Below are 25,404 nucleotides of genomic sequence, written 5' to 3' on the forward strand. Positions count from 1 at the left end.
TGCTACAGCTGCCCAGCTAGCAGCTATGCTGTTGTTTGGTACCACTGACTTCCTTTTCCCCCCAGAAGATTTTTTTTCTCCCTTTAGAGGAAGTCCTCTTCATTTGCCTTGAGGAAATTGTGTTTTGAGTTGATTTCTTTGTTCTTTCCTTTCTGTAAGGAGAGCAGCTGATACTCCTTGGAAGTTTTCCTGCTTTTGCAGCTCTAATGTTTGGCAAATGAGTAGTTTCTGGTAGCAGCAAAACCATCTAAATACATATGCCATAATTATTTGCTTATTGGCTACTGCAGGTGTTCCAACTTCTCTGGCCTTTTCCTGGGACTTAGCATTTTACAGTTATTCTTCTGTTTTCTCATTTGCTTTTCTACTACCACAACCCTGGTTGCCTTTAGCTGGAGAGCTATTTTGAGGCAGTCATTTCTAGAAAGACCACAGTGCATTACTCCAACTCGTGCCACAGCTTGCAAGCAATTGAATGATATTCTAGAGGCACTACTTCTTGGGTTTGCTTAACTTCTTAAAGGAATGTAAAAAGGAGTTAGTGAATCACTGAATGTGCACTTTTTTTGTCTTCACCCCACCCAACTACTAGCTTTAGCCATTCTTTCTTTTTTTTCACTTCCTTCTGGCCTTTTTAATATCCTTTCACTCTATAATCATCTCTCAAATCTAAGCATGTTAACTTAAGCAACTTTATGTGGAGAATGATTCTCTAGGGTTGGCTGACAGATTAAGTGGCAGTACCTTGGTTGTGAAGCAACCTACGTTTGCACATTCTCCAGTCGTTTCCCATTAAAACTTAAATCCTTGTTCTGTTGTGGCACCTTTAAAAAGCAGACCTCCTCCTTACATCTAAATGTTATGAAAACCAGGCATACTATAACCCAGAACCCCAAGGAATGCTTGATTGAAATAACAGATCAGAAAATCTCTTGCTAACATTCCTGTGATTATAGGTTCACTCAAGTGACAAAAACGTGGTGTCAGCTAGCTTTCTGCCTACAGTGTAATTTTGGTTCAAAAACTAACATAGCTCTTAAAGGTTTCACCGATGCAGTGTGTGTGGGGATAGGTAACATCTGAAAATGTAACAGCATTCATTACCTTGCCTCTCTCTAGATTTATTTCATATAATGCTCGGAGTGGTTGCTCTGGTTCCCGCTGTGGTAGCAGAGTGTATGTATCCCTGCTAGTAGTTACTGACATCGAGTAGTGTGAGTGAAGGGAAAGGGGAACAAATCATTCTTTGATCTTCAGAGGTAAACAAAAAGACAACTTTGTTTTAGCTCCCTCTGTTCTTTTGAAGCACCTAAGATTTTTTTTGGTATTTTTTCTGTTGTTAATTTCTACTTGGTCTGATACCTTACACAGAGGATTGGGGAACCTGATGTAGAAAATGCAGCAAAAAATCTTAGAAAAGAAAATAAGAAAAGACACTTCGATTGTTCTGATTTCCAGTTAAGAGGGGCATAAAAGTGGAGGTGAAGAATAGCAACCATAAAAGTGTTGGTTTCAAAATGATTTATTATTTCAAGCAGTGAATGTGATGTAGGAGGAAACAGCAGTTACAGTATCACAGTATCACAGATTTCTAGGTTGGAAGAGACCTCAAGATCATCGAGTCCAACCTCCGACCTAACACTAAGTACTCCACTAAACCATATCGCTAAGCTCTACATCTAAACGTCTTTTAAAGACCTCCAGGGATGGTGACTCCACCACCTCCCTGGGCAGCCCGTTCCAGTGCTTAATAACCCTTTCGGTAAAGAAGTACTTCCTAACATCCAACCTAAAACTCCCCTGTCGCAACTTTCGCCCATTCCCCCTCGTCCTGTCACCAGGCACGTGGGAGAACAGACCAACCCCCACCTCTCTACAGCCTCCTTTAAGGTAACTGTAGAGAGCGATGAGGTCGCCCCTGAGCCTCCTCTTCTCCAGGCTGAACAAGCCCAGCTCCCTCAGCCGCTCCTCGTAAGACTTGTTCTCCAGACCCCTCACCAGCTTGGTCGCCCTTCTCTGGACTCGCTCGAGCACGTCCATGTCCTTCTTGTAGCGAGGGGCCCAAAACTGAACACAGTACTCAAGGTGCGGCCTCTCCAGAGCCGAGTACAGGGGCACAATCACTTCCCTAGACCTGCTGGCCACACTGCTTCTTATACAGCCAGGATGCTGTTGGCCTTCTTGGCCACCTGGGCACACTGCTGGCTCATATTCAGCCGACTATCAACCAGTACTCCCAGGTCCCTCTCGGCCAGGCAGCTTTCCAGCCACTCATCTCCCAGCCTGTAGCTCTGCTTGGGGTTGTTGCGCCCCAGGTGCAGGACCCGGCACTTGGCCTTGTTGAACTTCATACAGTTGACCTCAGCCCATCGCTCCAGCCTATCCAGATCCTCCTGCAGAGCCTTCCTGCCCTCGAGCAGATCGACACACGCGCTTAGCTTGGTGTCATCTGCAAACTTACTGAGGGTGCACTGGACGCCCTCATCCAGATCATCGATAAAGATATTAAAGAGGACCGGCCCCAGTACCGAGCCCTGGGGGACACCACTAGTGACCGTCCTCCAACCAGATTTGACTCCATTCACCACAAATGCCTTGCTTTCATTTTCACATGAGCAAATGACTTGAATAGATTTCTGTTTTATGTGCTGACATGATGAAAACTCCATTAATGCATCCTGAATTTCATCATTAGTGCTGGTGAGGGTCAGTGTCTGTTTCTCCTGATCTATTTTAGAAGTATTTGAATGAGAAAACTGGTTATGAAAATTCTCTTAATGAGAAACTTTTCACTTAAAACAAAGCTTTACAAATACGTAATGAGCCCCTCTAACCCAGGAGGCTGTCTGCAGCCTTAGTACAGATAAAGATGCACGTGCTATAAGTTGCAGTGCAGTTAGTTTCCACCCTCATGTACAAAATGAACATCAGCTGCTTTAAACTTATTTTAAAGCTTCCTGGAACTGTTCCAGGTTCTGATATGGAAGGTCTGTCTTCTTCACTGTTGATACTCATGCTTGTTCTTCCTCCCTCTCAACTTCTCCACCCCTTTCTTCCTTTGCAGGCAAAGGCAGCTCAAGCATCTCATCCGACGTGAGTTCAAGTACAGATCACACGCCCACCAAAGCCCAGAAGAATGCAGCTACCAGTGAAGGTAGGCATCTGGTACTCGTTATCCAGGTCGGGCCCCCCAGCATAATCCCGGCTATTTTCAGAAAAGGAATCCCTCCTCCTTGTTCTTTCTGTGTATAGTGCTATCAGCATACTAGAAATGAAGAAGGTTTGTTTCTGCTCCTACCTGCTGTTTTTCCTGGTTTAAGCTTGTGAGAAAGGATTTAAGATACTTCTGCAGAACAGAAGTGTAGAGGGTTTTGACTAATGTTTCATGTTACATTTTCAGCAAAGGCTTTTACTCTTAAGATTTGATGTGATCTGATTTTGAATTTATTTCTGAAAAGCATACTTGATAGAAGGCTTTTTTGGCATGTGTTCTAGGTTAAAACTCAGCCTCGTACTTTCATACGATGAACATCATGAAAATGCAAGTTGTTCGTACTGAGTTTTCAGAAGTGTAATTACAGACATGAAGAGCTGACAAGGATTTAATTAGATTGATGCATCTCATCTGCAGTTACTAGAGTATGCGATTACCTGGTTTTAGATTTTTAATGCATAGGGGAAGGAGATGTTTTATGGGTCAGTATTAATGTAACGCTGCACTAACTGACTATGAAAAGAGAAATGCTGATCCTTTTCCTTCTGCCTTATTACATATGAGTAGGTGTGCTCTGTTACATGGAAGCATATTGGCTCTAGTTTTTACAAGAGTGTCTTCGAAGGCTGAGAGGAAACCAGTAAATCTATATGTAGTTCAATGATGTAAGCTGAAGAGTGGTGGTTTTTTTTTTTTTTTGGTAAATGATGCATTTACACACCATAACTACCATTTCTACTCAACACAGTCATAATATATCAGTTGTACTTGGTAATTATCAAATATTAATTCCGATTTCTTACAGTTCTGCAATTACAAATTAAGTTACAAACTCTGATTGCTCTCAGTCTGGCTTTATTTCTTATGGTTAGAGAAAACCTTAGGCTTTGAATAGTTCTAGTTTGGCAAGTTTGGCTCTGACTATAGAACCTGTACAGTAAAAGCAGTTTGTGTATGTAATAAACGACTGTGTAAATCAGAAGAATTTATTGTTAGGCATGCACAATCCCATATAAAGAAGGAAGATCTGACACCTGTGAATCATGAGAGATTCAGTTCTAGAATCTCTGCTTTTCAGTCTGAACAATAAATTTAGCAATAAATGAATATGGTTAATAAAGATGAGTTGAATAGTAGAGTTCATGTTTCTCTAAGCCTTAGATCCACAAGTTTTGAGGTACATGAAGGAGGTGAATTGCCAAGATGCCAAGTAAATGCAGGAAATATATAAAAGCATTTTAGCTTTTCTGTATGACAGCCAGAAAAAAAATAATCGTAAAGCACTAGTGGAAACTTTGATGTCAGTCCTTAACAATTGCTTTAAATTTCTGTTTTACTTCAATCAGTAAAACGTGCTTTTCCCCCATATTTTCAAATTGGATAATGCAAAATAATCTTTTATTAATCTCTGAGATTTATGTTCTTTATCTAGCCCATTGTAGAGTCAGTGAATACCAATGTTTGCTGTGAAATTCTTACCGCTGGTTTGCAGCTGATTAATTCATTAGTGAAGGAGGCTTAAATTTAAATGCAGGCCAGCAGATGCTGTAGTAAAGATGTGTTCTGCGTTCTCATGCAAATTCAAAAAGAGTTCAGAGCAGTGAAGGTTGGGTGTTTTCATGCTTGGAGGCAATTTCAGATATGAGCCTAATTCTTCTGTGCCCTAGAAGGGTGTAAATAGGAGGGTCATCATATGACGTTTATTTTGATAGCAGCAGTGGCAGTCCATTGCCTGTGCTACTACTGCTATGCTACCAAGATTTTTTGCTGAGTAGTTAATGTGTATCAGTTTAATATAAGTTGCCTTAGTGTGGATTGCTGTTTAACCTGTCAGATAGTTGAAATGACTTAATCAGGGAGTGTGAGAGCTCTGCTCTCACTTGCCTTCACAGAAAAGTGGAAGTGGGGGGGTAACAGGGTTTGTATAAACCAGTGCTGTTACTGAAAGGCATGCTTATCAACCAGTGCGTCTGTGGATTTTTGTTTGTTTTGTTGTTGTTTTTAACTAATGCTGCATCTTTTCCCCATGTGCAGTAGACTTACCCTGTAGGAGGATTCAAGTGAAAAGAGAGACTCATAACTTCTGCAAGATGAGTAGAGTTCTGAGCTTACAGGACTGAATGCTTTCATACAATTCAGTTACGGAGCAGTGTCTAGGGACCAGCTCAGAACAGGAGCTGGATTGTGTTAGACACTGTACAAGCAGTAGCAGTTATGTCTTTTCATTGGGGTGTTTACATAACTTTTTATAACCATTAGTTAAATTTAGCTTTATAGTGCTCCATGCTCTAGTACTTGCTTGTCATGATACAGTAGTACCTGCCTGCCCCAGAGACTGATATGCACATCTTGCTCTTCAACATGATACTGAAGTTCATGCAGGTTTATTGCAGGGACAAAAAACTCTAATTCTGCCCCTTGCTTTAACTCTGTAGTGTGAATTCATAGTGCTGTATGCCGTCTAACGAATGATTCATGCCTATGTGGTGAGATGTGTGTGTCCTAGGTCTAGAGTAGGAAGGACTCTGAATGGTGAACTTTTCTTCACCGTCACTGGTGCATGAAATACTCTTAACAAGTTGCAGACAGCTTCCTTGCAACCCTTCAATTTCTAGTGGCAGCTGAATTCCTGGGTGCCCAGCTCTGTGGAGAGCACAGAATTTGTGTGCAAGGCTGAAGGCCTTTGTCTCCTCCTTTCGAGCTTTGCAAACAGACCTAATTCTTTTCAGTTCTGCACAGCATGTCTTCTTTTCTGTTTCCTTAAGACGGTTGACACAACACTTGTTGAAGTTGAATCAATGAAAAGCCTTGAAACAACTAGGAAGGAAGTCTGTGAGGCTGATCCGCATCAGGTCTGTGGCACTCAACATTAGAGAAGCAGTCATGTAAAATACTTCTCAGGCACATATAGATTCCCAAGGAATGCAAAAAGGCAGGGTTCTTCCTTGAAAGAGCAAAACACCTCAGGAACTATCTGGTTCCTAGCAGGTGTTATCTTGCTGTCTGAGCAATCAGACGAACTACACTTTTACTCTTGTCTGCTGTATCCATTCTGTTTGTGAATTTTCAGTGCTGTGATGTTTCCATGCAGGATGAGTTCAAGAAATGACTAACTGGTGGCTTAAAATGGCTTATGTGGTGTTCCAGTCCTATGTGTGCTGTTGAAGTGACAGCACTTAAGTCTTTTGATGGGAATGATAGATGCAGTTATGGCCAGAATACAGTGTCCTCCTTCACCCTGTAGATTGTGAACATCTGTATAGTTGTGGGGGGGTGATCTTATGCTTCACAGAGGCAAGATGCATGTCATGCTATCAACTGTGTCTGGGTGAGCTGCACAGGCTCTACCAGTGAAGAGCTGCCAGTACTTACCAGCACTATTAGCCAAACCAGTTTTGCTCAGCGATGCATCGGAGATGGCAACAAGTACTCTATTTCTGTTACCTGGATGAATGTGGACAGTACCTGGCAGACCACTCAACTTCCTAAATCCAAACTTGAGATGCCAGTGATGCACGTGAGAAGGATGCAGTGATGAGGCTGTGCTGGCGTTCAGTCTGCAGTTAAGTTGCTCTCATTGTGGCTTTTACTTTCTGTATTTCAGTGGAGGTTGGGAGGCAAAAAGCAGATGTCTGGTCTTCTCTCTGTAAGTAACTGAATATGCTATAGGGGAAGTTTGGCTACAGCTTGGCTTGGAAGAAAGCATAGTAGACTCTGGATGTGCATGTATGCTGATGCTTCTGCCCTTTCTCCTCTTCTGAGGATGCAATTTTCTTTAGCTTTGAATATACACTACATTTTACTACTTTTCCAGTTTCAGACATTGTCTGCAATTCTTTACCCCATCAATCAATTACAGTTAGAAACTTGAGAACACATGAGTTTTTGCTACCCCCCGTTGCTGTTCTGGCAAGTGAAAGACTAAATGGATTTTTGTGGGCCATTTAAATGCAATTTGCTAGACACAGTCTCAGCTGGAATATTATTGTTTAAAGCTTGATTTAGAAGATTAGACTGAATGTTTTTGTATTGGTTTACCTTGGTCAGGGAGCTTTCTTCTAACACTTACTTGCAGAGTGTGGAATGTTACGTCCAGGATGGATGCTGCATATTAACTTGACTGTTTTTCAGATAAAAAAAAAAAATAATAATCGATACTATTTGCACTTCCTGTCTAGATGGCTTTTAAATGGTAATCCAGAGGCTGTTTTTAAATTGAGAGCTCCTGTGTGAGCTCCATGGATGAGTTATAATTTACTTGTTAGTTTCTGTAAAATCAAATTGGAGGGTTAGGCCTGAAACAAAACACTGTTTTAGCAGAAGGGCTAAGTGCTGAAATACCTCTGAATATAGTCTGTTAATTGTTGTTTAGAATTTTGTGGAAATACAGTAAAGTCAGATGCTGTATTCTGCAGAAATTAAATTTATATCTGCTTTTATTGATGCTGACTTTTAGGGACTTTGAAAATTTATTTAACTTTTTTTCCATTCTGCGGTACCCTGAGAACTCCAGAGTCTGTCTTTATCAAATGATTTTCGTGTACCTTAAACGTGCTTGCAAATGACTTAATTTGGAAAACAGGCAAAGTAAGAGACTACAGCTTTTTCTGCATTAGCACTGATATGTATATTTAGTGTGGAGACCAAATACATTTGTTTTGGCGGTGCCTGTTTTGTATGCATCTCAGCAAAAGAGGTATTTCTTCCAAAGGTTAGATCCTCATTTGCTATGAAAATGCGCTGCCACAGTTCTGATAGTTGTACCCTCCTTTCTGTTTTATTTGAGAAGCAGGCTCAATGGCATGACTGGAATAACTGCATGCATTAGGAATCATTCCCTTCATTAAATCACGCTAGGGAGTCAGCAATGGGGAAAATGTAGCATTTTGCAAATATTTAATGCCTTAGTTACTCATGTAAGAGTGTTACTGAACACCCTGCTTGGGATGACATAGATGAAGTCAATCAGGTTATGTTGCTGTGTCCCTCAGCGTCCTCCTCTTGTGGGTTCCTGATACTGAAACTTAAGCGGCTGGTGTGTTAGCAAGTCCATCTATGCTATTAAATTTCTCCTTTGTCTTCTTCCCCTTGGCATATACAGTCAGTTCCAGAGGAAATGATGGCCGTGAATGAGGAAGTACCCTTCTCTTAGCAGTGGTTTTCATTCTGCTGTGTCTGTAATTGCTGAAGTCCTTCAAAAATAATTAAAAAATAGTGCAAAGAGTTCTAGCTAGTTGCAAATTTTCTGAATTTCAGAGTTCTCAGTGAAACTTCTATTCTGAATATAGAATTACAGGTATTCATTCAAGTTTCCTTCTAATTATAGAAATATCAGCTACTTAAGTAGCTGAAACTGGATTTATATTCAGTTTAACAAGAAAAAAGCACAGTTGGATAAGCTTTTCCAAGCGAAATGAGCCTATATTCATGTAATAATAGCAAACAAAAAAGAAAATTTATTCTATGAACTGCAAGTGAATTAATGTGTGATTAATACCTAGTTGGGGGAAGTAGGAATAGAGAATGTTCAGTCATACCATTCCTACTTTGACACCTAAAATATTATTTTGGAGAACTGCAGAAAATAGTGGAACAAGCAATTAGTTTTCAAATAATTTTTATGAACTGTGGAAAGACAGCCTGAGCTTTATCAATGTGTGAAAACTTTCAAAGCAGTAGTTTCATACCCTCACTTATTTTATCTAAGAATGGTAGACATGAATGGTAGACATTTTTGTCCCTGGCTTTCATACTCAGAAGTGTAGAAAATTAGTGGTATCTTTCTTTTCCAAGATAATTTTATGGAATCTCCTTGCCGAGACAAATTTGACTTCTGGATCAGAAAACCTTTGTCACTGCTCTATGTGAGAATATATTAAGTAACATTTCTTGAACGCAGAAAGTTTCATTTGGGTTACATGCCATGCCTTTCATGTCATTTTACCAGTGAGGGAAGAAAGTTAGACAAAGTATATGTTACAGGATCTTTTCAGGGAGGATGTCATGCTGTTAATTTCTCTTGGCTTCATAATCACATTCTTTCAAAAGACTTTGTGTCTTTAGATCTCCGAATAACTCTTAACTTATTCAGTGAGTTTAAGGGGATCTTTGTTTTACACAATGATGGACACTATGAAAAAAATGGAAAGGTGGAACCAAGTTCTTTTGATATTGAACCCTTTTGATATTTTAAGTGACTTCCTGATGGAGAGGCATCTGAGCTTGAAAATTCAAGTAAGTATGATACTGATGTTATTTCAAAGGGAGATAAAATCCCAGAGAATCAGTTTATGAATAGACAACTCCTCTGTGTTCATGTGGTAAGATAGGTAGCTATGTTCAATACACTGAAGAATTTGAATGGCTCATGTATCCTCTTTGGATGTTGAAATAATTATATGTTGTGACAAAAGATTGTTGTTTAAAAGAGGTGCTGTTTTTCACCCAGTTTTTCTTGATTGTCTTTTTGGCAGGAATTGCTCTTTAGATCCATTTCCATGTCTAATACCTGTTAAGAAATCTTTTCCCACTTTGGTTCTTTAATATTTTTCCTTTCATCTTCTCTTTAACGTTAGAAGCTTACTAATGTAGTATCAGAACTGGGAACCTATCTATATTCTTACTGGATGCATGTAAGCATATGCGTAATTCCTAGTTCTTTTGATGGCAGTTCTCTCCCTGTTTCTTTCTGTCCTCGTGTCTTTGCAGTGTCTTTGACTGGGAGTTCATGCTCTTGGTTCTCCTGTTGAAGTACTGTCTAAGCAGAGTTTCTGAGCAACAAACCATGTCTGAATTTGATACAAATTCCTGAATTTGCCCCTGCTTGCTCGGAACTGGGCTGAGATTCAGTTGGCTTTGAGTGAACTGTGGCTGTTTTGAGTTGGTAATGAAACTGGAGACCAGGTAAGCTTCCCAGGGTTTTGTGTTACTTTTCTAACTGTGGAGTTTTCTAGAAAAGTGAAATGTTGCATTACTGAATGTGCCAAAACAGAATCATTCGAAGCCAAAAAAACTGGGGAGTAATAAGAGGGGGGTGGGAGGCGTGACAGTTAATAAATCCAAAACTATAAACACTTTGGCAGAATAAACAGAGCTCTCTATTTAAATTCCTTTAACCAACATATCTGAATGCATATGCAAATATAATCACCTCAAGCAGCATGTAGAGGTACAAAGCAGTATAGAGGCTTGTTCTTAGCCCTTATTTTTCATGTTTAACCACATCTTGTTGTACTTTTGCTATCTAACAGGCAGTGTTCCTGCAAAGCTGTTCTGCTAATTATAACAATACCGTAGCAATCGGCATTTAAATCAGAGTTCAAATACGAGGCAGAAGTGGTTGGGGCGTTGGCAAGGTTAAAGCTGTAAATTGAAACCTTACGTTATTCTGGCTAATTTGTACTGAAATGCTATAGCCAAATGTTTAAAACTTGCCCAAACAATACTAGGAACAAATTGGAAAGGTACATAAAACTGCAGTCTTACTTGATCTGCTGCCTGAAATGTGAGACCTACCAGAGCAAATGCACTTACAGTATAGTCAGAGAGAAATGACCCCAATTTAAAAACCTGGCATTAGCTTTTCCAAAGTAAGGAATGATGCTTGGTAGGAGTGATTACAATCTACTCAATTACCTGTAAATCTGATTTTAAGGAATCCAAGATCCCAAATGTAATTCTTTCTGTAAAATTCTGTACCAACCTACTTGTATACTGCTGTCATGGGGAGTTTTTGACCCTAAACTGTTCTTTGTCTGTTACTGCGTATGCTGGCCATTTTAAGTAGTTTCCTTCTCTGAGAAGTGAAGTCATCTTGAAGTATCTGATGATTCTTTGACATTTGCTAGTCTAATAAACTATCTTTCTTAAATGCTAGACTGTCTCTGAACTGTTTGTAGAGTGTATATATATAACCTAATAATGTGTACTTAAATATATTGGGGCTATCAGTTTTCCAAAATTTACGAACTGATACTAGCAAGTTGCTCCAGATTAATTCTAGAACTTGACCAAAAGAATGAAATAAAATTGGAACAGCACATTTTTGCCTTTAACTTCACAATCTCTGTTAAGATGCCAAACTGTAGCTTAAATTTATTACATAAAATATCCTGCCTCCATTTTCCTGTATCTTATCTTTTTGTCAGCTTATCAAATGGCTGTATAATTTATATTAAAATAAATTTGATAAAACTAGAGAAATACCTGCATAGAGTTGCTGACTCATTCTGTTCTTCTCCTGTTGCTGTGTTGTACCATAGTGGCTTTCTCACATTATTGGTTTGGCATCGCCTTGTTTCTGCTGCTTTCTTCACATTTCCCTTGAAGTATGTTCTGAGATTGGCTGATGAAAATGGCAGTTCAAGAACGGATAATGGTAATTTTCATGTTCTTGTTAATTCTGACTGGTGGATCATTATAGCTTTAGGCAATTACAGCAGATTAGGTATAAGCAGAAGTTATGAGCATGACTATAATCTGGTGATTAGCAGTTTACATATTCCTCAAGCCTTAATCAGCCGCAGTTCAACATTTAACTTCTGTGTTGTTGTAGTGGTATGCCTGTTGCATGGTCAGCAATTGCCCATCTTGGTATTTCTCTCATATTTAAGACTTGGTTTTGTATTTAACTGTGATGATGGATTGGGAGTTTGTACCCCTTAAAGATCAAAGTATAATTGCCATTTTAATGATTTAAATAAAATATTTTTTTTCTGATACAGCAAAACGAGTACCTGTGGCAGCTGATAACTATGCTGAGCTGGGAGATTTCTGCTCGTCTACTCCAGCATCTAGTCAGTACATGAGGCCTTGCCAGAAGACAGGAAAGATTTCTTTAGAGATACTTGCAAATGCTCCTCTGTAAGATCTGGTAATCTATTTAGAGAAGCTAGTTTTGAACTACCCTTCAGCAAAATCAAGCGTACCTTGATGTGTTTAGGCTGCCTTACAGATGTGAATGCATGATTAGGAAGAAGCTTGATGGCTTTATTGGATGACTGTAACCTGTCATGCTGCTTGTGATGACTTGGATAAATCATAAATCTCCGCTGTAAATTATCACCAGAGTCATGATAGTGAAATTTCAGTTTTTACCGGTGCCTAATTTAACCTATACCTTTTTTGTTTTTCCCTAATTTGAAATCAGTTTTCATATTGTATATAAAAGTTTGAGATGTTCCAGTACTATCGGGTATTTTGTGGGAAGTCTTTTCAGATTCTTCTTCCTCGCTGTGATGTGCTTAATCTGAAGATATTTGTGTTCATGCAGACGTGAATAGTTATTTATAGCCTATATATATAATTATTTCCCGTAACTGGAAAGATAAACATTTGTAAACCTTGACAGTTTAGGTTTTTAGATCCAACTTGAGCAATCAAAACTTTGTGTGGCACCTGAACCTTCAGAAGCTCTGCACTGTGCAGAGTAATTGTTTACTTGGCACAGGGAAGGACTCTTTCAGCAGTACGTTTGTGGGTGTGTGGTGTGTGGTTTTTTTTTTTTTCTTTTTTCCTCGGGCCAGGGACAAATGTGATCTAAACGTTAAAAGCATAATTGGACTGTAATCAGTTGGCTGTAGTTCGGGAGACTGATGGTTACATGGTCCTTCTTTACTGTGGTCTGAGATAAACCATTAGCTTGAACTCTGCTTTCTGAAATGACCGTGTTCTCTGCTGCTGACCCTTTTGCTGTTAAACAAGACTTTAGTCATTGTAATCTCAGCCAAAATTACAGTCCAATCTGATTTTAACTGTGAATGGGCCTTCTCTTTGCTGTTTTAGTAGAGTCAACTTTCACAGTGCTTTTTTTATGCCCTTGTGTCTCAGATACAGTTGTACTGCATGTTTAGTCCTGCCTCACATTTGTGTTTGGAAGGCTTTTGCAATATTAAGCATGTGAATCTGACTGATGAAGGAGACGATGTATCTGGTTTTAACAGGAGATTATTCTGGATCTAACCGAAATTCACTACACTGAATCTGATTTAACAGCTTCTCATAAAAGAACTGGTGTCAGTAGGTGTTGATTGGTGCTGTTGCTTTGTCAGACTACTTGACTAATCTATGTTGGGGGGAAAAAAAATCTTTAGAGGAACATTTGTTTTTGCTGATGTGGCATTGGATGGGTGATAAATACACTGGTGTCCTTCAATATTTAATAAAGATCATTTCTATCAGCATCTAATCGAGGAAGACAGATTCCCACAGCATTCCATGAAATCTAAATATTTTGCTGGGCTGTGTTAGGAATATGTCATCCCTGATGAAATTGTATCTGAATCAAAGTAACAGCACTGCCATTCAGTTGCTGAGTTCAGGCTCTACCAATCACATTTAATGGCTATTTGGAACAAGGGATAATTGGTCCTTTTTTCAGCCTGATGTGTTAATGCTTTCATATACTGATTTACTAATTTTGTACACTTTTTTTTAAAGAATGTGCATGTGTGTTTTTTTGGGGGGAGGGAGACTTGAAACACTCAAAACCTGACATTTTAACTAATCTTCCTGTGTTACTGTGGTGATACCAGACTTTGGAAGAATATTATTCCTAAGGAGGAGACTAGGAGGCTGCAAAAGTAAACATCATGCAATTCTGCTGTGAGAAGCTAATAAAGTATTTATCATGGTTACCTATAGATGCCCAGTGTTTGTCTGCTATTTCGAAACGATGTGTGAACTCAAAACCAAACAAACCAACTCAGAACTCATGACACTTAACCTCATGTCTTGATTTATGTTATCAGTTATTTTAGGTCTGATTTGGACACGTGGCAAATGAGAAGCACAGGGATGTCCTCTCAAATTTGCTGATAAATTAGTGCCCAGATTATTCTTGTAACTCTGCCACTCTTTCTGCATGCTTCAATTCAGAATTCTATGTGGCTCTATGCTGCTTCAGTTCTGCACCTGCTAGTTTCATTGAAATCGCAAAAAATAATTCTAGAGCAACTCCTTATTTATTCCTGTCTAAGCCAGAAATATTTTCCTCAAAATAAGATGAGCAGAGAAGGACAATATGCTGTGAACTCTTACCCTTTAATATTTATGAGCTCTAAATTAGAGCAACCCTATTCACGTGTGTTATATACTATGCTATTTAGGAAAGAACAATAACGAAACAGTAGCTTAAAATATTGGTCTGATTAGGGTTGAGGGGGAAAGGGAACATAGCAGGGAACTGCAAGCAGTAAAGCTAGTTAGGTGGAAGAAACTGAAAAGCAGAATATATTAGCTGTGAAGTTACTTAAAAAAAAAAAAAGTGGTTAAAAGTATGAATAACCAAACATTTGTATCCTACTGTCTATTGCACAATATGATGTATTATGCTTATAAACTAAGCAGGCTGATATTGCTGAAAGGATAAATTGTTTCCTTCAGGCCCATTTGTAGAAATTGCGTCTCCTTGTCTGAATGCTTAGCCAATTTAGGTCAGAGAAACAAGCATTTTGTAGTGGATGGTTTAGTTAACAACATATGTAATCCTGGTGAACCTCTGGTATTTAGTGACTCCTGGAAAAACTGGGGTATCATGTTGCTTCAGTAACCAGATAGTCTTTGTGAATCCAAAATATAAGTTATAAACCATGTGGAACTTCCTGATTTTTACCCTGAGATTGTGGTTCTAAAAAATAGTTTACATATCTGTCTCAATATTGCTTATCATTCTGGATTGAATTGATTTTCATCTCAACAAATTCAAGAGTAAGTGTCTAAGTTACTAATTTCAAGTCCTAATAGAGGCCATGATTCTTCAGTATTTTGAAAGAGTTCAGTCAATGTTTAAGAAGGGTGTTGTGTAATCTCATGGATACGTTCCATCGGTAAGTTTCCATAAAAACAGAACTATTTGACTGTTTGAGCCTTCCTTGTAAGAACTCATTTGCAGAAGGGTAGGGGTCTCATGGATGAAAAGCACACCCATCCTTTTATGAAGTTGTTAATGGACTGGTCAAAAAGTTACTCCTTTGTTAAAAGGATGTATAAAAATAATATCCCTAGAGGCTTTGTGTAATGTTTTATTACTAATTCTACAGAAATAAAAGAGCTGGAACATCACTACAAATATAAGGCCTGTTTCTCAGCTTCTTTTAGCCTCAGGACCAAGGTCACCTTTGGTTTGAAAAGGATTGCTGTCAGTGATACCAATTTCCATTTGGGTGCTGATGGATTTTTCTATAGCAAGAAAAAATGTGCCTATTTTAGGTGCTTTTCGTGTATGGTTTTGTTTATTTAAGTTCATGTTCATTATCTTGTGTTAAACTAAATTCAAGATCTGGATGAGCTTCAGTTCTTCCCATCTGTGAGTGTTTTGGAATGTTCAGAAAGCTTGGTATGGGAGGATGCTCAGCTGAAAACACTTGGACAGTCCTCACCTCTACATGCTGTATTGCAGCAGTGTGCAGTATGTGATGGGTGAGAAGCTCAACATGAGCCAGAAATGTGCACTTGCAGCCCAGAAAGCCAACTATCTCCTGGGCTGTATCAAAGAAGTGTGGCCAGCAGAACAAGAGAAATGATTCTGCCCTCTGCTCTGCTCTTGTGAGACCCCACCTGGAGCCCTGCACTCAGCTCTGGGGCCCTCAGCACAAGGACATGGATGTATTAGAATGAGTCCAGAGGAGGGCCATGAGGATGATAAAGGTGCTGAAGAACCTCTCCTATGAAGATAATCATAGAATATCCCAAGTTGGAAGGGACCCACAACGATCGAGTCCAATTCCTGGCACCACACAGGTCTACCCAAAAATTCAGACCACATGACTAAGAGCACAGTCCCAACCCTTCTTAAACTCCGACAGGCTTGGTGCTGTGACTATGTCCCTGGGGAGCCCGTTCCAGTGCATGACCACCCTCTCAGTGAAGAACCTCTTCCTGATATCCAGCCTGAACCTCCCCTGTCACAGCTTGACACCATTCCCTCAGGTCCTATCACTGGTCACTAAAGAGAACAGATTGACGCCTGCCCCTCTGCTCCCACTTGTTGAGGAAGCTGTAGACTGCAATGAGGTCAAGCTGAGGGAGTTGGGGTTGTTCAGCCTGGAGAAGAGAAAGCTGCGGGGAGACCTTATAGCAGCCTTCCAATACCTAAAGGGAGCCTACAGGAAAGCTGGGGAGGGACTCTTTGTCAGGGAGTGCATTGATAGAACAAGGGGGAATGGCTTTAAACTAAAAGAGGGGAGATTTAGATAAGATATTATGAAGAAATTCTTTATTCAGGGTGGTGAGGCAGTGGAATGGGTTGCTCAGAGCAGCTGTGGATGCTTTGAGCAACCTGGTCTGGTGGGAGGTGTTCCTGCCTATGGTGGGGGGGTTGGAATCAGGTCATCCCTAGGGGTCCCCTCCAACCCAAACCATTCTGTGGTATGTGTTTGCTCATTAGACAGTTTAAAAGACTTTGCATCCATTGCTTCTTGAAAATAAAACAGTAATTCTATTCTGATTCTGAGTATGTTTTAATGATTAGTGTGTCTTAGATATCAACTGAGATAATTTGTTTCTCCTTGGACAGTAATTGCTGTTTCAATTCTGACTTGGTGTTGTGGACACCCTTCTGTTCTGTGAACAGCTTTGCTTAGCTCAGGATTAAATCTTCTACCAGGCTCAGAAATCCTTGGCCTGTGGACTGTTTTGTTGTTTTAGTGGCTTCCTCTTTGGTACATCATGTCTGTGGTGACTTCATCCAAATGAAGAGCACCCCCAGATTTGCCTGGCATCCTATGCAGCACTCTGAAAGTGTACCATGATGCCTTTGCTCACCCAGTCAGATGCGTTTAGGATGATTCATCTTAATGCAGATGTGCGGATTAGCTGAAGCTTTTGGAGCTTCAGGTATCCTGGTCAAAGGCATTCCCGTTTAACATCTGGAAGTAGTAGAAAAATCAGCATTTTTTGATTTTCCTCAAGGAAAGAATTGTAGGCTAACGGAACAAGGCCAGGGAAAACCAGCTGCTTGTTAACTCTGTCACACCATCTTGTAAATCATCTGGTCTTAAATAACCATACTATGGTAGTCTTCACATACAGGTATTTCAACCAAAACAAAGGTAATGAAGGACTCTGAAAAAGGTTTAAGGTGGGGGGGGGAGGGAGAGGGAGTTATATATAGGCAATGAAATATGTGGTCTGATTCTTGGTGTTTGAAGATTACATTTTTTATATTGGGTCTGCATAAAATACTGTGTAAGAAACTTACATACTAATTTGTTACTTTTTTTTTTTTTGAGTCTGATAACTCCTTTCATGTCTAACTTTTGATCTTGAATTGAATGGTCATACTTAGCTTTAGTATTGAGCTTGTGACTAATGAGTCTGAATGGACTACGATTTTTTTTTGGTTTTGTTTTTGCCATTTCTGCCCCTAGTTAGTTTGGTACCATATTAGAAGTACCAAACTGAATTTTATTTTGTGGAGAGAAGGGACTACTCGATCTAAAGGCATGGGGTTCAGACTGGGAAAATGAAACAGTGATGCCAGAAGATAACAGAAAAGGTAGCAAGCTATAAGCTAAAAACAAAGCTTCTGTGCTGTATAGTACGGAAGGGTAGATGTAGTTTCAGATTTCGTATGTAGGAGTAACAAACTGCTAAGGAAGACATTAAGGCAGATGAAGGCCATTGTATTCTACCCTGGTGTCCCTTTTATAGAAAGTTTCTGGTGGAAGCAACAACATATCTCGATAAAGTCTAGTTGGAGGCCAGTAACGAGTGGAGTACCCCAGTGGTCAATACTGGGTCCAGTCCTGTTTAGCATCTTCATCTTCATTAATGATCTGGATGATGCGGGTAGAGTACACCTCAGTAAATGTGTGGACAACACAAAACCTGGGGGAGCAGCTGACTCACCAGAGGGCCTTGCAGCCATCCAGAGGGACCTCGTCAGGGTGGAGGGGTGGGCTGACGAGAATTTCCTGAAGTTCAACAAAGAGAAATGTGGAGTCCTGGAAGAACAGCTCCAGGCACTACATGCCAGTGGCCACCCAGCTGGAAAAAGCAGCTCTGGAGAAGAGGACCTGAGGGTCCTGGTGGACACCAAGTTGAACGTGAGTCAGCAGTGTGCCCTTGCTGCTAAGAAAGCTAATGGTATTCCTGACTGGCTTAGGCAAAGTATCACCAGCAGATCAAGAGAGGTGATCCTTCCCCTCTACTCAGCACTGATAAGGCTACACCTGGAGTACTGTGTCTAGTTCTGGGCCCCACAGTATGAGAGAGACAAAGATGTACTGGAAGGAGTCCAGCAAAGGGCCATAAAGATGAGTAAGTGGCTAGAGCACCTCCTGTGAGGAAAAGCTGAGAGCTTGGACAGTTCAGGCTGGAGAAGAGGAGGCTCAGGCGGGATCTCATCAGCGTCCATAAATCGCTGAAGGGAGGGTGGAAAGAGGACAGAGCCAGGCTCTTCTCAGTGGTGTCCAGTGCCAGAAAAGAGGCAATGGGCACACGCTGGAACATGGGAGGTGCCGTCTGAAGACCAGAAAGACTGGGAGGGTGACCAAGCAGTGGCACAGGCTGTCCAGAGAGGTTGTGGCATCCTCCTCCATGGAGATTTTCAAAAGCTGCCTGGACATCGTCCTGGACAACCTGCTCTAGGTGGCCCTGACTGAGCAGGTGGGTTGGACCAGATGACCTCCAAAGGGCCCTTCCAACCTACAACCATTATATGAAACTAATATCAGTGGTCTAATAAAAGGAACCTTATCTATTCTAGGTGAGTAGAAATCTGGAAATGCTAGAAGACTAGTAGCTTATTGACACAATGATAGCTTGTGGTGATGAATAATTTTGAGTTTATAGTCACTGAAGAATCCTCATGCACTGTGCTATCCTTGGAGCAAGGTCTGTCTGTGTCAGGATTGTTTTGTCCTCAGCTATAATTGCTTTCTTTATGCATTGGTTGGAGCTTACAGCTGTAGGTATGTACCACTGCACTTAGTGTCAGAAGCTTGCCTGTCCTTAAAGACGGTCTATTATAGACGTTGGGAAACATTCTCACTCTACCAAGTGTTTTAAATGCCAAGGTTATGACAGTATTTGCCAAGAACCACATCCTGAGTATTTGAATTAGTTCAGCAAACACATTTCAGCTATGAAAAATGATGTGCTTGAGTAAAAAAGAAAGTCCTGTTGTGTGCTTGGAATACAATAGAAGCTACTTTCTGTTGTGCATAGAGCATTACTGGTTCAGTATTACACATGCTATATCTTCTTCATAAAGAAACTGATGGAGTAAAAGTTGAGACTGAAACTTATCGTGTTTCACAGAAGTTTACATTGGAAACAGCACGGTTCATAGTTTAATTCCTATTTCTCTCATTGAAGAAAATGGTTTATATGTTCTTTAATCTAGCATGGTGCTCAAATATACAAGTCAGCCCAGCGAAATCCTTTTATTTCTGTCTGCTTTTGGGTGGTCACAATACCTCTTTTCATGGCCCTAGTTCTACCATCATTCTGGAAAGCTTTGGACAACACTGGTAACCAAACTAACAACTCCATTGGATGATGGAAAGACTGCAGGTTTATAGACCTGTATGCCTTCCTCCTCTTTCTCTGTTTCATGCTCCAAACTTGTTTTGCTGGGCGCTGTATTCTCTTAGCCACATGGACAATATTGGACCCCATCCCTCTTAAGTTTAGCTCCTGAAAGTGTCTTGCCATTCCTTATTCCTGCATCAGTCTTTCACTTTCTGAATGTGGGATGAGGCTCTGCTCCCTGCCAGCTTGTTGTTTTCCTGAATATGCTGGCCAGGCTGAAATGATATACATCATATTACATGCTTGCTGCCAAATTTTAGTCATATATATATATTACTCAAGCTGCAAACCTCCAAAGCAAACACAGAGAGGAAATCAAAATTAAATTAATCCTCTCCAAGGATGTATAAAGTATGGTTGCACTGAGGTTTACAAGTTGAGGGTGAGAGGGACCATTGGTTGTGTGTGTGTCAGAAGCCACTGGTATGCACAGCCCCTTTCTATTGCGTTGGTTCTCTGTGCTGGAATTGCTGAGCATGAAGACCTTAAGGTTTTTCTTTTAATGATAGCTAGACAAATGACTTCGCAAAAGCTTAGTTAACTGTAGAACCATGGGGCATTTTTGGCAGTTTGTATTCAATTACAGGATTAAAGACAAATGAGTCACCATTTTCTCAGGAGTCCTCAGAGCAATGTGTTCATGTAGTCAAAGCATCTTAGCTGAGACTGAGCAAAGCTCTGGAGGTTTCACTTCTGGACATGATACCGCAGTAAGATTGGAGACCTACTTCTTGCTGTTCTTGTTTGAGAGGGCTGGTTTAGGGACAGTGACTAGTTCTGTTGTACAGCCACTTTCCTTCTTAATGCTGGGTTTGGGCTGGCCAGCAGGAGGATTCAATGTCTCTTGAAGACTTTGAGGCCAGCTGGACTTTTGTCCCTCAGCTGGCATGAGGGACAGAGGCATGGAGTAGTGGCCCATGGCTTTTCTTGAAACACTCATAGGTTGTACTTAGCCTATTGGTATGTGGAAAACATAGGAGAAAGGAGTGAGAAGTGGCTGCCTGAAGGAGACAAAAACTAAATGGAATTGCATGACAGAATTTTGTGCAATTGCAAAGTAGACTTGAATGCTACTTCATCCAGAAGATAAATGCTTATCTAGTTTTTCTGGAGTTACAGGCTTTGAATTTTTGATAATCTCACCTGAAACTAATTGACATTCCATACATATGCATTTCAAAAAAACAAAACAAAAAAAAACATAATAGCTGTCAAAATGTAATGGCTTTTTAATCTATTTCAAAAAGCAGAAAGATGGGCTTCTTTGCTGAAGAGACAACTGTAACTATTCTTCCACAAAATGTCATACAAGGAAGGCGTGAAAACCTTGCTCAATTTTTTATCTAAAAGATTTGTAGGGCTTCAGGATTGTAAACATCCTCAGTGATTGTCATGATTTACCTGCAGCCTGCTCGGAAGTTCATTAAATTATTAGAAGTGGTTAAACTGTTGTCTTGGGTCATTTAAATGTCTGGTTAAATTGATTTGAGAAGCAAAGCTGTAACCGAGTATCTTGATCTCAGTTGTTCTGTGGGAAACACTTTGAAAATGAACAGACCTGAAGTAAATGAGTTCAGGAGTTGCGAATGTTCCTTGTTTATTCTGCTAATACAGAGGAAAGCGCAGTCTTGCAATATTACATTACTGAGACTTTGCTGCTTATTCCTTGTTTCTTGAGATGAGGCTTGCAGAGGAGTAGTTAAGCTTTTCCTGAAGATCTGTTGTGGTGGGGAGTTACCAGTCCGTTGTCCTTCTGCAAATTGCCCCATCTTTTGTAAGCTTTATCTTTGTGCAAGACTTGTGTGATTAACTCCTACTGATGGACAAACAATTTTCCATGGCTTTCCTACTTCATATTTCAATTTAGGTTACTAGTGCAACTCAGACACTATTAATTAAGCATCTTGTGTAGACCTAGAAGGAAGAATGTAAGAATTATTGCCCATATTTCTTGATGACTGTACAAGGAATCACTGCTTGCCAAAACAGTTAACAGAGTTGAAGTAATGTACTGTGAATGTCAACTTGTTGATCTGCAGACCTCAACGTTTTTCCATGGAGTACAGAGTCCAATTGTGAATTTAAGTGTGCTGACAATAGGTCAGCTTTTTTTTTTTTTTTGACATCCTTGCTACTCAAAGTCCTGAAGCCCTGTCATTTCCAAATCAGGGAGAAAGTTCTGATTCAATGAGATCCCTGCTGAAAATGGAGTTACTTTGGTTAAAATCAGGTAACTTGCATATCTTAAAACCCGTCCCTTGAAGTCATCATTTATCATTTCAGTCCATTTGTGGTCTGGGAAAGTAGCAGGACAGTTATCTGCCATAGCAGCAGATTTTTTTTTGCTTGTTGGTTTTTGTTTGTTTTGTAAACTTCTTTAAATGTTGATGTTAATCTATAATGTTAATGACTTATCTAATTATAGTCTGTTTTGTCCTATATGTAATAAACTTATTTCTAATCGGAGTAAACGTATTAAGGATACCTTGTTTTGACACTCAGAGGCTCTGACACAAATTTAAGGCTCCAACTTAAACTGTAATATTCAGCAAAAGTTTGGAGCACAAGGATGACTTTGAGCATGTGGTCTCCTTGATAATTTAGCTGTGTCACAGAGGAGAAAATACGCTAGCAAGGATGTAGTGTGTCCTGGAGCAGTACTTAAACATGCTCAATAGGTTTGGCAAAGTTGTTTCAGGAACTGTGTGAGCGTAAGAATAACTGCTTCTTTAAAGGTCTGTAAACTAATCAGCAAAATTATTACGAGACAAGATCACTAGAGAATTTTTAAGAAGAAAAATGTCATGCCTGTGAGCGTGCAATGCTGCCTCATTTTTTTCTGTATTCTTGTGCTTCTCATTTTGTCAATATGAATGTCTACCAAAGTAGACTGGTTTGTAGGAGTCAAATTCAGGCCACAGTAAAAAAGTGTATCTTTAGGTAGCTTACTTTTCATAAGTATTTAATTAATTTAAATCAAAGCCAGTTGGTCATGATTAAAATCTTTATTTGTGACAACTTGATTTTGATTTACTGAAATGCCTGAGAATAAATGGAAGCTTATTTTTTTTGACATTATATGATATAAATAATTTAGAATTCATATATCTATCTCTATATTATAGATATACATAAAATGTGTACGTGATTGGAAACTCTTCAGTCCTATATTACTTCTAGCAAATATCTATTTTAGGCAGTTGTAGTAAAACCCTTGAACTGTGGAAGATGAGCATATTTTCCTTTTATGTCTGTAGCAGAAAACAATTCAGAGGCATTATTTGTGTGTTATGAAAACCTATTTTTGTGGAAAAAGGTCATACCTAGCCAACATTGTCCTATGTCACGTGGCATGACTTGAAAAGTAGTCTTTTGAGTCTTCAGATTTCAAATTTTTTTTCATGTCCACCTTCCACTTTTGTACTGCATACATAGAACCATAGTGAGAAAATTGTCAACAGTATTGAATTGCATTACTTTTTTCTCTTTTCCTCCCTGTTTCATTTTAGAGGCCAACTTAATTCTCCATCTAGGTAGACTTGATAAATGGAGTTGTTCCAAGTCTTGTGTGTGAAAACAAGGCAGGGATAGACTAGAGGATTGAAAATCTGCCAAAACAAACTTGAGTGGAATAGCTTAGTTTGTCCAGTGTTGCACTTTCTAACACCATGGGGCTTTTTAGAGGTATTTCCGTTCTCAGATATATGTGGTCCATCGGGTGTCACAAGAGGCAAGTACCTTTGTAATGAATGAATTCCATGTCCTGCAGCACGTAGGTGGGATTTCAGTCATCTTGTTAAGAAAGAAGGGACAGAGCTAGGCACAGTTATACACTTTGACACCTTAGAAGCTTGCCTGTATTTAAAGTAAAAACTGCAACTTAGGTGGCAACAAGCACTACAGGGTTTTAAGGAAAGCAAATGTAAATAACACTCTTTCACACTGGCATTTCAAATGCCTTCCTTCAGCTTGCAAAGTGCTAAGATAAAATATACAACCTTCTCTTACGACTAAATCTGAGTACTTTGCATTTTAAGGGGCGTGTTTGCTTTTAAGAAGCATCTTGGTGGTTGATTTGAGGATTTATGAGCATATTTCATTAGAATTGTAATGATTAAAGTAAATTTAAGGGAAAATAACAAGAATGAACAGAAGCCCCAAAAAATTGCGATAATTGAAAGACCTGTATTTATTTAGTCTATGATAAGTTGCAAAAGAAGAGGAAACAAGGGTGTGTTTAAGTACAGAAATGGTTATTGCAAAGGAGAAAGGATTAAGATATATTCATGCTTGCTACGGATAAGATAATTAGATCTGAAAGGAAAAAATTAGATGTAATACTAGATCAAACTTTCCTGTATGTGTTGGACTAGGTTGTGGCAGGTTCTGGTGTGTCTGCTGGAGATGTGAAGGAAAGATTGGCCTAGATATCTGTGGGACTTAAGCTTTCATAGCAAATACTGCTGTGAAGTAGCTGATGATGAAAAGGTGATGATGATACTGAAGACCTTTGCACCTCCACCTCTTATCTGCTGTCCTTTCAGGCTTTTTCACAAATGAACATTTTCCTTATGGTAGTGCTAATTGTAACCTGTAAATTGAACATTACACTCTTAATTTGTAAACTGTGATTACTCATACTGTGGTTCTTTTGGGCTATGTAGAAGATGACATCCTTCCAGCTTTACTACAGAATTTTAGATTTGAGTTGCCTCATGGACTGGAAAGCATCACTGACAATGTAACTTCCAAGGTAGTTTTGAGGTGGCTGAGATGTATTGTAAAGGGACTCCAGGAAGCTTTCGGTATCTTTTATCTACCTGTTCTGCTGTTGGCTCAACTTCATAGGCATTAAAACAATAGTAAAATCTAGCAGAAGGGCAAATGGAAAAATGATTTGGCCTCTCTTCCTAAAAACACAATAGATAGAACATAGATATTCTGTTCTTCATGAGAAGGAGTGACATGTATGAAAATGTGTTGATTCATTGAAAGTTTGATGCACGGTAAATTAATATATTATTTTGTGAGAGTAAATATGCGTAGATAATAGGGTTCACTATTTTCTATAGATACAAAGGTCGGGTGTTATCCTAATAAAATATAATAAAATCTCCATAGTTGTTTTGTCAAAGCTTGTAGGTTCTGACATCCATGCCCTATTTTAGGGTATGATTTGGGGCGTTGACCTCACTGTAAAGTTTAGCTGACTTAAAACTTATTTCTAAATTCTAGACATCAAATGTCATTTCTTTCTCTAATAGATCAAAGCTTTTCCTTAAGCCCTAGGATGTTAATTAGTTGATAGAGGATAGCTGGTTTAGGAAGGGACAACAGTAGGTTGCCTCTTGTCTTCAGTAACTGTTCTTGTTTGTTTTTGGTTTGTGTTTTGACAATTATTACTATTTTGTAGTAGCTTTTTTCAAAACATCTCAGGTTTCTTAGTGAACTGATAAGACTGTAGGCTTAGAGTATTGGCCAGATGTAGAATCTCTCTCCCACTACCTTCTACAGCTCAGACATAACATGTATACGTGTTCATAATGGTGCTATGTACAAGTGACAGTGTGTGATTGCGGTATGTATTGTTGATTTTTATCTATCTTTTTTTTTAGCCTTTTTTATTGCAACAGATTAAGTATTTCTGACAAGGTTAA

At 39.5% G+C, this 25,404-nt stretch overlaps 1 protein-coding gene across 1 annotated transcript in view; it reads left to right on the forward strand.

Annotated features, from left to right (window-relative positions):
* FBXL7 (F-box and leucine rich repeat protein 7) overlaps positions 1-25,404 on the forward strand; it is a 187,176-nt gene that overhangs the window by 44,255 nt on the left and 117,517 nt on the right. The window contains exon 2 of the mRNA XM_080578370.1: positions 3,065-3,154. Coding sequence (XP_080434496.1) covers positions 3,065-3,154 — 90 coding nt within the window. The remainder of the gene's footprint in view (positions 1-3,064; positions 3,155-25,404) is intronic.

Source organism: Anser brachyrhynchus (assembly GCF_964034855.1).
Source record: "Anser brachyrhynchus genome assembly, chromosome: 2".
Classification (NCBI taxonomy): domain Eukaryota; kingdom Metazoa; phylum Chordata; class Aves; order Anseriformes; family Anatidae; genus Anser; species Anser brachyrhynchus.